Source organism: Anomaloglossus baeobatrachus, chromosome 11 (genome assembly GCF_048569485.1).
Source record: "Anomaloglossus baeobatrachus isolate aAnoBae1 chromosome 11, aAnoBae1.hap1, whole genome shotgun sequence".
Taxonomy (NCBI): Eukaryota; Metazoa; Chordata; class Amphibia; order Anura; family Aromobatidae; genus Anomaloglossus; species Anomaloglossus baeobatrachus.
The window spans coordinates 50,882,648-50,897,057 of record NC_134363.1 but is presented as its reverse complement, the minus strand read 5'-3'; the positions used below and the strand labels follow the sequence as shown (position 1 = coordinate 50,897,057).

Genomic DNA, 14,410 nt, shown 5'->3' with positions numbered 1-14,410 from the left:
GATAAGAAAATCTTCCACGTCCTGTGGTAGATCTTAGCAGACGTGGGTTTCCTGGCCTGTCTCATGGTGGCAACGACCCCTTGAGATAATCCTGAAGACGCTAAGATCCAGGACTCAATGGCCACACAGTCAGGTTCAGGGCCGTAGAATTCAGATGGAAAGAAGGGAATTTTGTTACTTACCGTAAATTCCTTTTCTTCTAGCTCTTATTGGGAGACCCAGACGATTGGGTGTATAGCACTGCCTCCGGAGGCCACACAAAGCAATTACACTAAAAAGTGTAAGGCCCCTCCCCTTCTGGCTATACACCCCCAGTGGGATCACTGGCTCACCAGTTTTAGTGCAAAAGCAAGAAGGAGGAAAGCCAATAACTGGTTTAAACAAATTCACTCCGAGTAACATCGGAGAACTGAAAACCGTTCAACATGAACAACATGTGTACCCGCAAACAAACCAAAAATCCCGAAGGACAACGGGGCGGGTGCTGGGTCTCCCAATAAGAGCTAGAAGAAAAGGAGACCCAGACGATTGGGACGTCCAAAAGCAGTCCCTGGGTGGGTAAATTAATACCTCATGTTAGAGCTGCAAAAACAGCCCTTCCCTACGAGGAGGCAACCGCCGCCTGTAGGACTCTTCTACCTAGGCTGGCGTCCGCCGAAGCATAGGTATGCACCTGATAATGTTTGGTGAAAGTGTGCAGACTCGACCAGGTAGCTGCCTGGCACACCTGTTGAGCCGTAGCCTGGTGTCGTAATGCCCAGGATGCACCCACGGCTCTGGTAGAATGGGCCTTCAGCCCTGATGGAACCGGAAGCCCAGCAGAACGGTAGGCTTCAAGAATTGGTTCCTTGATCCATCGAGCCAGGGTGGCCTTAGAAGCCTGCGACCCTTTGCGCTTACCAGCGACAAGGACAAAAAGTGCATCCGAACGGCGCAAGGGCGCCGTGCGGGAAATGTAGATTCTGAGTGCTCTCACCAGATCTAACAAATGTAAATCCTTCTCATACCGATGAACTGCATGAGGACAAAACGAAGGCAAAGAGATATCCTGATTAAGATGAAAAGAGGATACCACCTTCGGGAGAAACTCCTGAATGGGGCGCAGCACTACCTTGTCCTGGTGGAAGACCAGGAAGGAAGTCTTGGATGACAGCGCTGCCAGCTCAGACACTCTCCGAAGAGATGTGATCGCTACCAGAAAAGCCCCGTTCTGGGATAGTCTAGAAAGTGAAACCTCCCTCAGAGGCTCGAAGGGCGGCTTCTGGAGGGCATAGTACCCTGTTCAGATCCCATGGATCTAACGGCCGCTTGCACGGGGGAACGATATGGCAAACCCCCTGTAGGAACGTGCGCACCATAGGAAGGCGTGCCAAACGCCTCTTGAAAAAAGACGAATAGCGCCGATACCTGACCTTTAAGGGAGCCGAGCGCCAAACCTTTTTCTAACCCAGATAGCAGGAAAGAAAGAAAGGTAGGCAATGCAAATGGCCAGGGAGACACTCCCTGAGCAGAGCACCAGGATAAGAATATCCTCCACGTTCTGTGGTTCTTAGCGGACGTGGGCTTCCTAGCCTGTCTCATGGTGGCAACGACCCCGTGGAATAATCCTGAAGACGCTAGGATCCAGGACTCAATGGCCACACAGTCAGATTCAGGGCCGCGGAATTCCGATGGAAAAAACGGCCCTTGGGACAGCAAGTCTGGTCGGTCTGGTAGTGCCCACGGTTGGCCGACCGTGAGCTGCCACAGATCCGGATACCACGCCCTCCTCGGCCAGTCTGGGGCGACGAGTATGACGCGGCTGCAATCGGATCTGATCTTGCGTAGCACTCTAGGCAAGGGTGCCAGAGGTGGAAACACATAAGGGAGCCGGAACTGCGACCAATCTTGCGCTAGGGCGTCTGCCGCCAGCGCTCTTTGATCGCGAGACCGTGCCATGAAGGTTGGGACCTTGTTGTTGTGCCGGGGCGCCATTAGGTCGACGTCCGGCCTTCCCCAGCGGCGACAGATTTCCTGAAACACGTCCGGGTGAAGGGACCATTCCCCTGCGTCCATGCCCTGGCGACTGAGGAAGTCTGCTTCCCAGTTTTTTACGCCGGGGATGTGAACTGCGGATATGGTGGAGGCCGTGGCATCCACCCACATCAGAATCCGCCGGACTTCCTGGAAGGCTTGCCGACTGCGTGTCCCCCCTTGGTGATTGATGTATGCCACCGCTGTGGACTTGTCCGATTGAATTCGGATCTGCTTTCTTTCCAGCCACTGCTGGAAGGCTAGTAGGGCAAGATACACTGCTCTGATTACCAGAACATTGATCTGAAGGGTGGACTCCTGCTGAGTCCACGGACCCTGAGCCCTGTGGTGGAGAAAAACTGCTCCCCACCCTGACAGACTCGCGTCTGTCGTGACCACCGCCCAAGACGGTGGTAGGAAGGATCTTCCCTGTGATAATGAGGTGGGAAGAAGCCACCATTGCAGGGAGTCCTTGCCGTCTGTGAAAGGGATACTTTCCTGTACAGGGATGTTGACTTCCCGTCTCATTGGCGGAGAATGTCCCATTGAAGTGAACGCAGATGAAACTGCGCAAAGGGAACCGCCTCCATTGCCGCCACTATCTTCCCGAGGAAGTGCATGAGGCGTCTTAAGAAGTGCGACTGACCTTTAAGGAGAGTCTGCACCCCAGTCTGTAGTGACCGCTGCTTGTCCAGCGGAAGCTTCACTACCGCTGAGAGGGTATGAAACTCCATGCCAAGATACGTTAGTGATTGGGTCGTGACAGGTTTGACTTTGAGAAGTTGATGATCCACCCGAATGTCTGGAGAGTCTCCAGCGCAACATTCAGGCTGAGTTGGCATGCCTGTTGCGAGGGTGCCTTGACAAGTATATCGTCCAAGTAAGGGATCACAGAGTGTCCCTGTGAGTGCAAGACTGCTACCATTGCCGTCATGACCTTGGCGAACCCCCGTGGGGCTGTCGCCAGCCCGAATGGCAGAGCTACGAACTGAAGCTGGTCGTTTCCTATCACGAAATGTAGAAAAACATTGGTGCTCTGTAGCAATCGGCACGTGGAGATAAGCATCTTAGATGTCTATTGATGCTAGGAACTTTCCTTGAGACATTGAGGCAATGACGGAGCGGAGGGTATCATCCGGAACCGCCTGGCCTCCACGTGCTTGTTGAGCAGTTTTAGGTCCAGAACGGAAAGGAAAGAGCCATCCTTGTTTGGCACCACAACCAGATTGGAGGAAAACCGTGTCTTGTTCCTGAAGAGGAACCGGGATTACCACTCCTTCTGCCTGCAGAAGAGCATCTGCTCGGTGGGGATGTGGGGACGTTCTGAAGAATCGAGTCGGAGGACGAGAACAGAACTCTGTCCTGTGCACGTGGGCACACTGTCCCTCACCCACCGGTCTGTGACCTGTGGCAGCTAAATGTCGCCAAAGGCGAGCGAGTCTGCCATCAACCGCGGATGCGGAAAGATGAGAGAGCTGAGAGTCATGAGGAGACCGCCTTGGTAGCGGTTCCTCCGGCTGCCTTCCTTGGGCGTGATTGAGCCCGGCCGGCAGCTGAGCCCCTCTGAGGCTTTTCAGCCCTTTTGGACGAGGACAATTGGGACCTGCCCGAGCCTGGGAAGGACCGAAACCTCGGCTGTCCTTCCAGGACAGCATTAATAGGGTAAGTCGCAATGCAGACATTGCGAGGTTACGGACGCCCCTGCGGCACAGATGTACTTGTGCTCAAGACCAGCTGCACAAGAACAGCTGAAAAGCTTAGGGTGCCCATACGGCTGTGAATGCCGGAGCAACCGACACGCCGATAGCCTCACAGACAGATTTCAACCAGAGTCCATCTGTCTGTCAATGGCATCTGTAAGTGAAGTCCCATCTCCACTGCAACTGTGGCTCTAGCCGCAAGCCTGGAGATTGGAGAATCCACCTTTGGACCCTGGGTCCAACGCCTGACCACGTCAGGGGGAAAGTGATAACGTGTATCCTTAATACGTTTGGAGAAAACGCTTATCTGGTAAGCGTGGTGTTTCTGGACTGCTTCTCTGAAGTCAGCGTGGCCAGAACACTACTCAATATACGTTTGAGTTTGAAATGGGACTTCTCCTGCTGTGAAGCTGACTCCTCCGCTGGGGGAGCTGAGGGAGAAAAGATCCAACATTCCATTGATGGACGCTATAGGATCATTCCTTATGGCGTCACCATCCGGTGTATCCGGAGTGAGAGCGGTGTCAGGATCAAAGTCCTGATGAGCTACGTCTACCTCATCATACAGAGAGCCTCCTGGGACCCCCCCGGAGCACCGATTTTTAATCCAAGTGAGGGTGGCCAGGGAGCAATGATCCAGATTGCCCATGGCCTGTCCGGACTGCAAGTCTCTATCCCATTGCAACTCCGTCCCTGTCCTTGGACAGGGTTGAGAGGTGGTTCTTTTGGCCACGTCAAGTAGAGACCCCGGCTGACCAAGTGCTACAGGGGAGCATTGCACCCAATGGGGAGCAGTGCCGTGGAACAGTATCACATGCAGCAAAAACAGCATCGAAAGCCTGTGTTGCTTATATGCTGCTGCCGACTTATAGAGCCAAGAATGGCGACCGTACAGTGCAATGTATATCATACAAGCATAAAGTACAAATGAACACTGCAGCACATGCAATACAAGCAGCATAGAAAGCCTGCTTTTCTGCTGCTGTAGACTAGCCATCTAGGGGAATAGAGCCCAGAATAGCGACCATACAGTGCAATGTATAGCATACAAGCATAAGTACAAATGAACACTGCAACCCCTGCAATACAAGCAGCATAGAAAAAAACCTGTGCCTCAGCACCCTTGCTTTTCTGCTGCTGTAGTCTAGCCATTCTATGGCGAATATAGCCAAGACTAGTGACCGTACAGTGCAGTGTACAGCATACAAGCATAAATACACCTGAACACTTCAGTACGTGCAATACAAGCAGCATAGAAAGCCTGTGCCGTAGCACCCATGCTTTCCTGCTGCTGATGTGTCGCCATCTAAGAGGGCATATAGCCCGAAATAGCGACCTATGCAGTGTACTTAAATACAAATAGACAAAACTGCGGTATTTAGTGTCAGCACCCCAGGTGCCGCTTACCGCCCGCCTATAAGCGGGTGTGTGGTCGCCCCATTCCTGTTGGTTGCCCAGAGTCCGTTCTCCCAGCTCGGGCTGCAGGAATGGCTGCCGGCGTCCTTCCCCAGCTCGTGTGAGTAGGGGCGGGCCGTGGGCGTGCCCCGAGTCAGAGCGGGAAACCTGGCGTCCCACAGTGTCTAGTGAGAGGGCTGGAGCATGTAAATAAGGCTCCAGCCCTCGGCGCTGCTGAGTGTACAGCGTCTCTCCCCTACCCTGATTGACAGGGTGGGGGCGGGAACGAAGCTGAGTTAGGCCGCAAAAGCCGGGGACTGGATTTATGAGCGCCGCCGCCGTAAAAGCGCGGTCGGCGCTAAGTCCCCGGCGCACTACAAGTCCCAGCCGCGCCGCCGCTCACGGAGCGTCCGGCGCGGTAGTTCCCAATAAATAAAGTCACTCAGCTAGGCTGCAGTGACTGTAACCCTTTACTGTCCCCGGCGCACTAGCACACCCAGCAAGTCTGGAGTGTGCTGTGCCTGTGTGTACGGGGACACAGAGTACCTGAATGGTGCAGGGCCATGTCCCTGAACGGCACTCCCGCTCCACATCCAGCAGGTTCAATGGGTCTGTGGATGGAGCCCGGCCTCAGGGCTTTGGGGCCGGTAAGATCCCACTTCCTCAGAGCCCCTCAGGGGGATGGGGAAGGAAAACAGCATGTGGGCTCCAGCCGCCGTACCAGCAATAGGTACCTCAACCTTACAAACCACCAGTGGGGTGAGAAGGGAGCATGCTGGGGGCCCCATATGGGCCCTCTTTTCTTCCATCCGATATAGTCAGCAGCTACTGCTGACTAAACAGTGGAGCTATGCGTGGATGTCTGACCTCCTTCGCACAAAGCCGAAAACTGGTGAGCCAGTGATCCCACTGGGGGTGTATAGCCAGAAGGGGAGGGGCCTTACACTTTTAAGTGTAATTGCTTTGTGTGGCCTCCGGAGGCAGTGCTATACACCCAATCGTCTGGGTCTCCCAATAGAGCGCCGAAGAAAACGGCCCTTGTGACAGTAAGTCTGGCCGGTCTGGTAGCGCCCACGGTTGGCCGACCGTGAGATGCCACAGATCCGGGTACCACGACCTCCTCGGCCAGTCTGGGGCGACGAGTATGACGCGGCGGCAATCGGACCTGATCTTGCGTAGCACTCTGGGCAACAGTGCCAGAGGAGGAAACACATAAGGGAGCTGGAACTGCGACCAATCCTGCACTAAGGCGTCTGCCGCCAGAGCTCTTTGATCGCGAGACCGCGCCATGAAGGCCGGGACCTTGTTGTTGTGCCGAGACGCCATTAGGTCGACGTCCGGTATTCCCCAGCGGCGACAGATTTCCTGAAACACGTCCGGGTGAAGGGACCATTCCCCTGCGTCCATACCCTGGCGACTGAGGAAGTCTGCCTCCCAGTTTTCTACGCCCGGGATGTGAACTGCGGATATGGTGGATGCTCTGTCATCCACCCACATCAGAATCCGCCGGACTTCCTGGAAGGCTTGCCGACTGCGTGTCCCGCCTTGGTGATTGATGTATGCCACCGCTGTGGAGTTGTCCGATTGAATTCGGATCTGCTTTCCTTCCAGCCACTGCTGGAAGGCTTGTAGGGCAAGATACACTGCCCTGATTTCCAGAACATTGATCTGAAGGGTGGACTCCTGCTGAGTCCACGTACCCTGAGCCCTGTGGCGGAGAAAGACTGCTCCCCACCCTGACAGACTCGCGTCCGTCGTGACCACCGCCCAGGATGGGGGTAGGAAGGACTTCCCCTTTGACAATGAGGTGGGAAGAAGCCACCACTGAAGAGAGTCCTTGGTCGTCTGGGAAAGGGAGACGTCCCTGTCTAAGGACGTCGACTTCCCGTCCCATTGGCGGAGAATGTCCCATTGAAGTGGACGCAGATGAAACTGCGCAAACGGGACTGCTTCCATTGCTGCCACCATCTTCCCCAGGAAGTGCATGAGGCTTCTTAAGGGGTGCGACTGGCCTTGAAGGAGAGATTGTACCCCTGTCCGTAGTGAACGCTGCTTGTCCAGCGGAAGCTTCACTACTGCTGAGAGAGTATGAAACTCCATGCCAAGATATGTTAGTGATTGGGTCGGTGTCAGATATGACTTTGAAAAGTTGATGATCCACCCGAAATTCTGGAGGGTCTCCAGCGCAACTTTCAGGCTGTGTTGGCATGCCTCTTGAGAGGGTGCCTTGACAAGTAGATCGTCCAAGTAAGGGATCACCGAGTGTCCCTGAGAGTGCAAGACTGCTACCACTGCTGCCATGACCTTGGTGAAGACCCGAGGGGCTGTCGCCAGACCAAATGGCAGGGCTACGAACTGAAGATGGTCGTCTTCTATAACGAAGCGTAGATAACGCTGGTGCTCTGGAGCAATCGGTACGTGGAGATAAGCATCTTTGATGTCTATTGATGCTAGGAAATCTCCTTGAGACATCGAGGCAATGACGGAGCGGAGGGATTCCATCCGGAACCGCCTGGTTTTCACGTGCTTGTTGAGCAGTTTTAGGTCCAGAACGGGACGGAAAGAGCCGTCCTTTTTTGGCACCACAAACAGATTGGAGTAAAAACCTTGACCTTGTTCCTGAAGAGGAACAGGGATCACCACTCCTTCTGCTCTTAGAGAGCACACCGCGTGCAGCAGAGCATCGGCTCGGTCGGGATGTGGGGAAGTTCTGAAGAATCGAGGCGGAGGACGAGAAGTGAACTCTATCCTGTACCCGTGAGACAAAAGGTCTGTTACCCACCGGTCCTTGACCTGTGGCAGCCAAATGTCGCGAAAGCGGGAGAGCCTGCCACCGACCGAGGAGGTGGAGAGAGAAGGCCGAAAGTCATGAGGCAGCCGCCTTGGTAGCGGTTCCTCCGGCTGCCTTCTTTGGGCGTGATTGAGCCCGCCAGGAATCTGAGCTCCTCTGTTCCTTCTGAGTCCTTTTGGACGAGGAGAATTGGGACCTGCCCGAGCCTCGAAAGGACCGAAACCTCGACTGTCCCCTCCTCTGTTGAGGTTTGCTTGATCTGGGCTGGGGTAAGGAAGAATCCTTACCCTTGGACTGTTTAATGATTTCAGCCAATTGCTCACCAAACAGTCTGTCTCCAGATAATGGCAAACTGGTTAAGCATTTTTTGGAAGCAGAATCTGCTTTCCATTCCTTTAACCACAAGGCTCTGCGTAAAACCACAGAGTTGGCGGACGCCACTGACGTACGGCTCGTAGAGTCCAGGACAGCATTGATAGCGTAAGTCGCAAATGCAGACATTTGCGAGGTTAAGGACGCCACTTGCGGCACTGATGGACGTATGACAGAGTCCACCTGCGCAAGACCAGCTGAAATAGCTTGGAGTGCCCACACGGCTGCGAATGCTGGAGCAAACGACGCGCCGATAGCTTCATAGACAGATTTCAACCAAAGGTCCATCTGTCTGTCAGTGGCATCTTTAAGTGAAGCCCCATCTTCCACTGCAACTATGGATCTAGCCGCAAGTCTGGAGATTGGGGGGTCCACCTTTGGGCACTGGGTCCAGCGTTTGACTACGTCAGGGGGAAAAGGATAACGTGTATCCTTAAGACGTTTGGAGAAACGCTTATCTGGATAAGCATGGTGTTTCTGGACTGCTTCTCTGAAGTCAGAGTGGTCCAAAAAGGTACTCAATTTACGCTTGGGATACCTAAAATGGAATTTCTCCTGCTGTGCATCTGCCTCCTCCGCTGAAGGGGCTGGGGGAGAAATATCCAGCAGTCTATTGATGGCCGCTATAAGATCATTTACCATGGCGTCACCATCAGGAGTATCCAGATTGAGAGTAGTCTCAGGATTAGACTCCTGATCATCTACCTCTGCCTCATCATACAGAGAATCCTCTCGCTGAGACCCTGACCAGCGTGATGACGTCGAGGGTCTCTCCCAGCGAGCCCGCTTAGGCTGCCTGGGACTGTCGTCCGTGTCAGAGCCTTCAGCCTGGGATGCCTGGGACCCCCTTGGAGCACTGATTAGTTCCAACTGAGGGGGACCGGGAAGCATTGAATCAACAGTGCCCATGGTCTGAGTGACCGGCCTGGACTGCAAAGTTTCTAGAATTTTTGTCATAGTCACAGACATCTTATCAGCAAAAACTGCAAACTCTGTCCCCGTCACCGGGACAGGGTTCACAGGCGTCTCTGCCTGGGCCACTACTAGCATAGACTCCGGCTGACGAAGTGGCACAGGGACCGAACACTGCACACAATGGGGGTCAGTGGAACCTGCCGGTAGATCAGCCCCACATGCGGTACAAGCATCATATAAAGCCTGTGCCTTGGCACCCTTGCGTTTTGCGGATGACATGCTGTTGTCTCCTCAGAGCAATATAGGGGTATTAGCCAAGAAGCGACCGTACAGTGCAATATAGGTACAAACAAAAGTACACAAAAAAACACTGTGGCACTAGTGGGGTCAGCACCTAGGTGCCGCTTACCGCCCGCTTAAAAGCGGGTGTGTGGTCGCCAGAATCCCCTGTCTGGGTCTCCCAGAGGCTATGTCCGTTCTCCAGCCCAGACTGCATGCAGGAATGGCTGCCAGCGTCCTGTGAAGAGGGGCGGGCCGTGGGCATGTACAGACAAAGTGCGGGAAACTGGCGTCCCACTGTGCCCAGTGAGAGGGCTGGAGTATGTAAATAAGACTCCAGCCCTCGGCGCTGAACATCGTACAGCGTCTCGCCCCTTCCCTGACTGACAGGGCTGGGGGCGGGAACGAAACGTAACTAGGCCGCACAAGCCGGGGACTAGATTTATAAGCGCTGCCGTCGTAAAAGCACGGTCGGCGCGGAAGTCCCCGGCGCACCACAAGTCTCAGCCGCGCCGCTGTTTCCAGCAGCGGCCGGCGCGGTAGTTACCCACACATAAACTCACTCAGCTAAGCTGCAGTGAGTATAGCCCAAGCGCGCAGCGCTACTGTCCCCGGCGCACTAGCACACCCAGCAACGCTGGAGTGTGTCTGTGCCTGTCTGTACGGGGACACAGAGTACCTGAATGTTGCAGGGCCTTGTCCCTGACGATACTCAGCTCCATTCCAGCCGGATCTCCGGGTCTGTGGATGGAGCCCGGCCTCAGAGCCTGGAGGCCGGTAGGATCCCACTTCACCCAGAGCCCTTCATGGGGATGGGGAAGGAAAGCAGCATGTGGGCCTCAGCCTCCGTACCCGCAATGGGTACCTCAACCTTAACAAACACCGCCAAGAGTGGGGTGAGAAGGGAGCATGCTGGGGGCCCTAGTATGGGCCCTCTTTTCTTCCATCCGATATAGTCAGCAGCTACTGCTGACTAAACAGTGGAGCTATGCGTGGATGTCTGACCTCCTTCGCACAAAGCTTGAAAACTGAGCAGCCCGTGATCCCACGGGGGGTGTATAGCCAGAAGGGGAGGGGCCTTACACTTTTTAGTGTAATGCTTTGTGTGGCCTCCGGAGGCAGTAGCTATACACCCAATCGTCTGGGTCTCCCAATGGAGCGCCGAAGAAATGCTACAATAGATTCCTAACTAGGGGGAGTGTCCCACCTCTCTTGATGCAAGGAATTTTCTACAATACCGCACACAGACACACCACACACTGGGCATGACATAGAAAAGCATCGATTTGTGCCTGGTGTGAACAACGTACATGCTTATGACAATATGATGCTGTATACAGACAGATCAATTGTGCTAGCGATCATTCTGTCCATATAATTATCAGCCTATGTAAACGAGCACCAAACGACGTTTATATAATTGATCGGTGCTCATTAAATTGATGAGCCGAAATCGACACATCTGAAGGCATCATAAGTGATCGCATATCTTAGCAATATGGCATTACCAATGTGGTGCGAAAATGTGTTTAAAGGGAACCTGTCAGGTGCAATTTGCATCCTGGACCACAAGCAGTTCTGGATGTATATTGCTAATCCCTGCCTAATCGTCCCTGTATACACTAGCATAAATAAAGAGATTCATAGAAAAAGTATTTCTAAAGATCCTTTATAAGAAAATAAGCGAAGGGACTAGTCACAAGGGCGTTAGTTCCCTTGGCTAGTTGGCCCCCTTAGCATGTAAACACTCCCCTGTGGGCGTGCTAACATGCTAATGAATGTGCAGCATCAGAGACATGGTCACTCTCACCTCTGCTGCCACCTCGCCCGACGCTGGATTTCAGCTCAGTGCGCATGATCCCGGACTTTCGGTCATGCGCACTGTGAAGCCAGGTGTAGTGCGCATGACCAAATGTCCAAGATCATGTTAACTGAGCCGAAATCCAGCGTCAGGTGCAGTAGCAGTAGAACAGTGAATGCGATCAAGCCTCTGACGCTGTGCATTCATTAGCCCACAGGGACGTGCTTACATGCTATGGGGGCCCACTAGCCAAGGGAACTAAACGCCCTTGCGACTCGTTCCTGGCCTCATTAGCATATCATAAAGGATCTTTAGAAATACTTTTTCTAAAGATCTCTTTATATATGCTACTAGATACAGGGATTATCAATATGCACCCAGAACTGCTCTTGGTTGTGGGTGCATACAGGACTTGACAGGTTCCCTTTAAAAGGGTACATGAGCAACATATAATACTCACCCACTGATTAGGTGATATAGTTGGCAGCAAACGATTTGCAAGACACAGTCCATCGACTAATGACAATAATCTGTGTCCTGTGGTATCCACGGCTCTTTTCATTAGCCGGCCTGTGCGCCAATCCGGCTAATCAACAGAAGAGCCACGGATGCTGTCAGCTAAGAGGTGGCTCTAATGGCTCCGGTCATAGCTGATGGATTTGCACCAATCCTAGTGATAAAATGTATGATTGTTGGGGGTCGTAAAATCCCAAGTGAATGCACATGCCTGACCACCCCTCCATTATTTTTTTTATGGGTCTGTGGGAGTGATAATGGTGGTCAATACTACTCCATTCAAATGGAGAACACGTGACCCTCATTGTTAAGACTGGTGGGGATCCCAGTGTTCGTTCTCCACCAATTATAGATTTATCTAACATTATTGGTAGCAGAACCCCTATAATCATCGAAAAAATTTGGAGAAAGAAGAAACAAGACGTATTTATAGAATCAGTCAATATGGGGAATCTCCAGACACAGTTCCTGAAAAACACTGTGGAAAGAAAGCGCAATAGGGTCTTACCCCAGACAATTGGGGAAAATCAAGGAGGGTGGTCTTACTCACCTATAGGGGTTGTGAAAGTCACAACGCCTATAACAGCATATAAAAGTATCCAAGCCACGGCAGCGGACCCAGGAGTAGCAGATAACAGAAAGTAGTAGATAGGGATGTTAAACCGCGCCACTGACTCAGCCGATCCAGGAGATTAATGGATAGGTGTTGCTTTAATTCATTACACAGATCAGGTCAACGCGTTTCGGGAGTCGCAGCTCCCTTCATCAGGACAGTCTGGCAAGCAAAACACATCTCAAGATCTCAACTGAGATGTGTTTTGCTTGCCAGACTGTCCTGATGAAGGGAGCTGCGACTCCCGAAACGCGTTGACCTGATCTGTGTAATGAATTAAAGCAACACCTATCCATTAATCTCCTGGATCGGCTGAGTCAGTGGCGCGGTTTAACATCCCTATCTACTACTTTCTGTTATCAGACACAGTTCCTGGGAGTTCTACAGTCCTGAAGGAAATACAAAGTGACAAACAAGAACCATGTGTTACAGATGTGACGACGTCCCTTTAGTCGTGGAACATCTCAACATAAACACAGTGAATCTGCGCCAAGTGTCCGATCGGTCTGTGCAAGGAACAGATTACTCTGTGTATGCTTTGTGCCCAGGAACTGCAGATTATATTAATACACAGCAGACGCTGGGGGCTTTGTCATGAGGCTCTGAACACAACAAGATACTAATCAGGCATCGCGCTCATATGAAAACGATCAGTGCCGAGCACCAAAGGCAGGCGAGATCAAAGGACGGCGGGTACCTTGGCATCGGCCAACGCGTTAATAACATTTATGAGCGCCAACAGGGAACGATTGATGTTGGCGCCCTCCCTCTGACGCTCGCCTTTGGCGTTCGTGGACGATGCTCGCTCGGACCCGGCTAAATCAATTAGGCTCATTTTTGCCACGCGAATGTCCTGGTTGATACTGGCTGTACGGTTTTGCTGCTTGACATAAATCTATAAGAGAACAGACAAGATGAGGGGTCACTGGTTAGGCATTGTGTAAACTGGAAATGTTGGTTGATACCTTTTACAGCTGTTGAGCATTTATCTGCCAAAAACGCATCAGAAGAGTTAAAGGGGTTTTCCGCTACACCGATATTGATGACCAATCCTACACAGGTCATCAATATCATATTGACGGGGGTCTTACAGCCAACACCCCCACCAGTACCAGTTACCAGCTGGGGACAGTTATGTAACCAGTGTACAATGTGGACCACCAGTCCGTCCATCACCCGGTACTGGAGATCAGCTCCTTAGTATAGATCACCAACCTCATAGTAAAAAACCCCTTTAAACATGCAGAACTATTTCTCAGTTACCAGTTCCAATTCTTAGTTATCTGGCATGTTAGTTAATTTTTCCCCACTGATGTGGTTCCCCTAATGCAAATTATGGTTTTCAAGATATTTTTGGCTTTGCAAATACCTATCCAATATCAGCTAGTGATGAATCAGTGAAAAGGAGCTGATGTCTCAACACACAACATTGTATACTGTTATTCCAGGATATCAGTGGATCCTATGAGATGCAGCTTCTGACCTTCTCCCCTGCCTTCTGCTTGCAAAAGGTTTCTCCCTGTCAGCTCTTGCAAGCAGAAGGCAAGGGAGAGTGGCTGAAACTAAGGCACACTGCGGATTCTGCACAGAACACTCACAAATATATAGAATTTGTGAGTGTTATGTGCAGAATCACCAGTATATCTGCTAAAAACCTGCTCTTGTATGAAATTATATCCTTACAAAATACATATACCTTGGTGTTCACTGCTTCTATGCCTCATGGCATGGGATTTGATGCAGTATATCAGTTGATCCTATGAGATGCAGCTTTTGACCTTCTCCCTTGCCATCTGCTTGTGAAAGGTTTCTCCCTGTCAGCTCTTACAAGGTTTCTCCCGGTCAGCTCTTACAAGCAAAAGGCAGTGGAGACTGACCAAAGCTGTAACTCACAAGATATACTGGGGATTCTGCATACAAAACTCACAGATAATAGACAGAAAACCGACTGTTCTTGTACTTAGGCAAAATTATATTCTTAGCTGCATTGCATGGAGAACATATATTACGTGGGA

At 52.0% G+C, this 14,410-nt stretch overlaps 1 protein-coding gene across 1 annotated transcript in view; it reads right to left on the bottom strand.

The window, feature by feature from the left end:
• Positions 1–14,410, bottom strand: part of KIF18B (kinesin family member 18B) — a 193,655-nt gene that overhangs the window by 135,197 nt on the left and 44,048 nt on the right. The window contains exon 6 of the mRNA XM_075328348.1: positions 13,093–13,290. Coding sequence (XP_075184463.1) covers positions 13,093–13,290 — 198 coding nt within the window. The remainder of the gene's footprint in view (positions 1–13,092; positions 13,291–14,410) is intronic.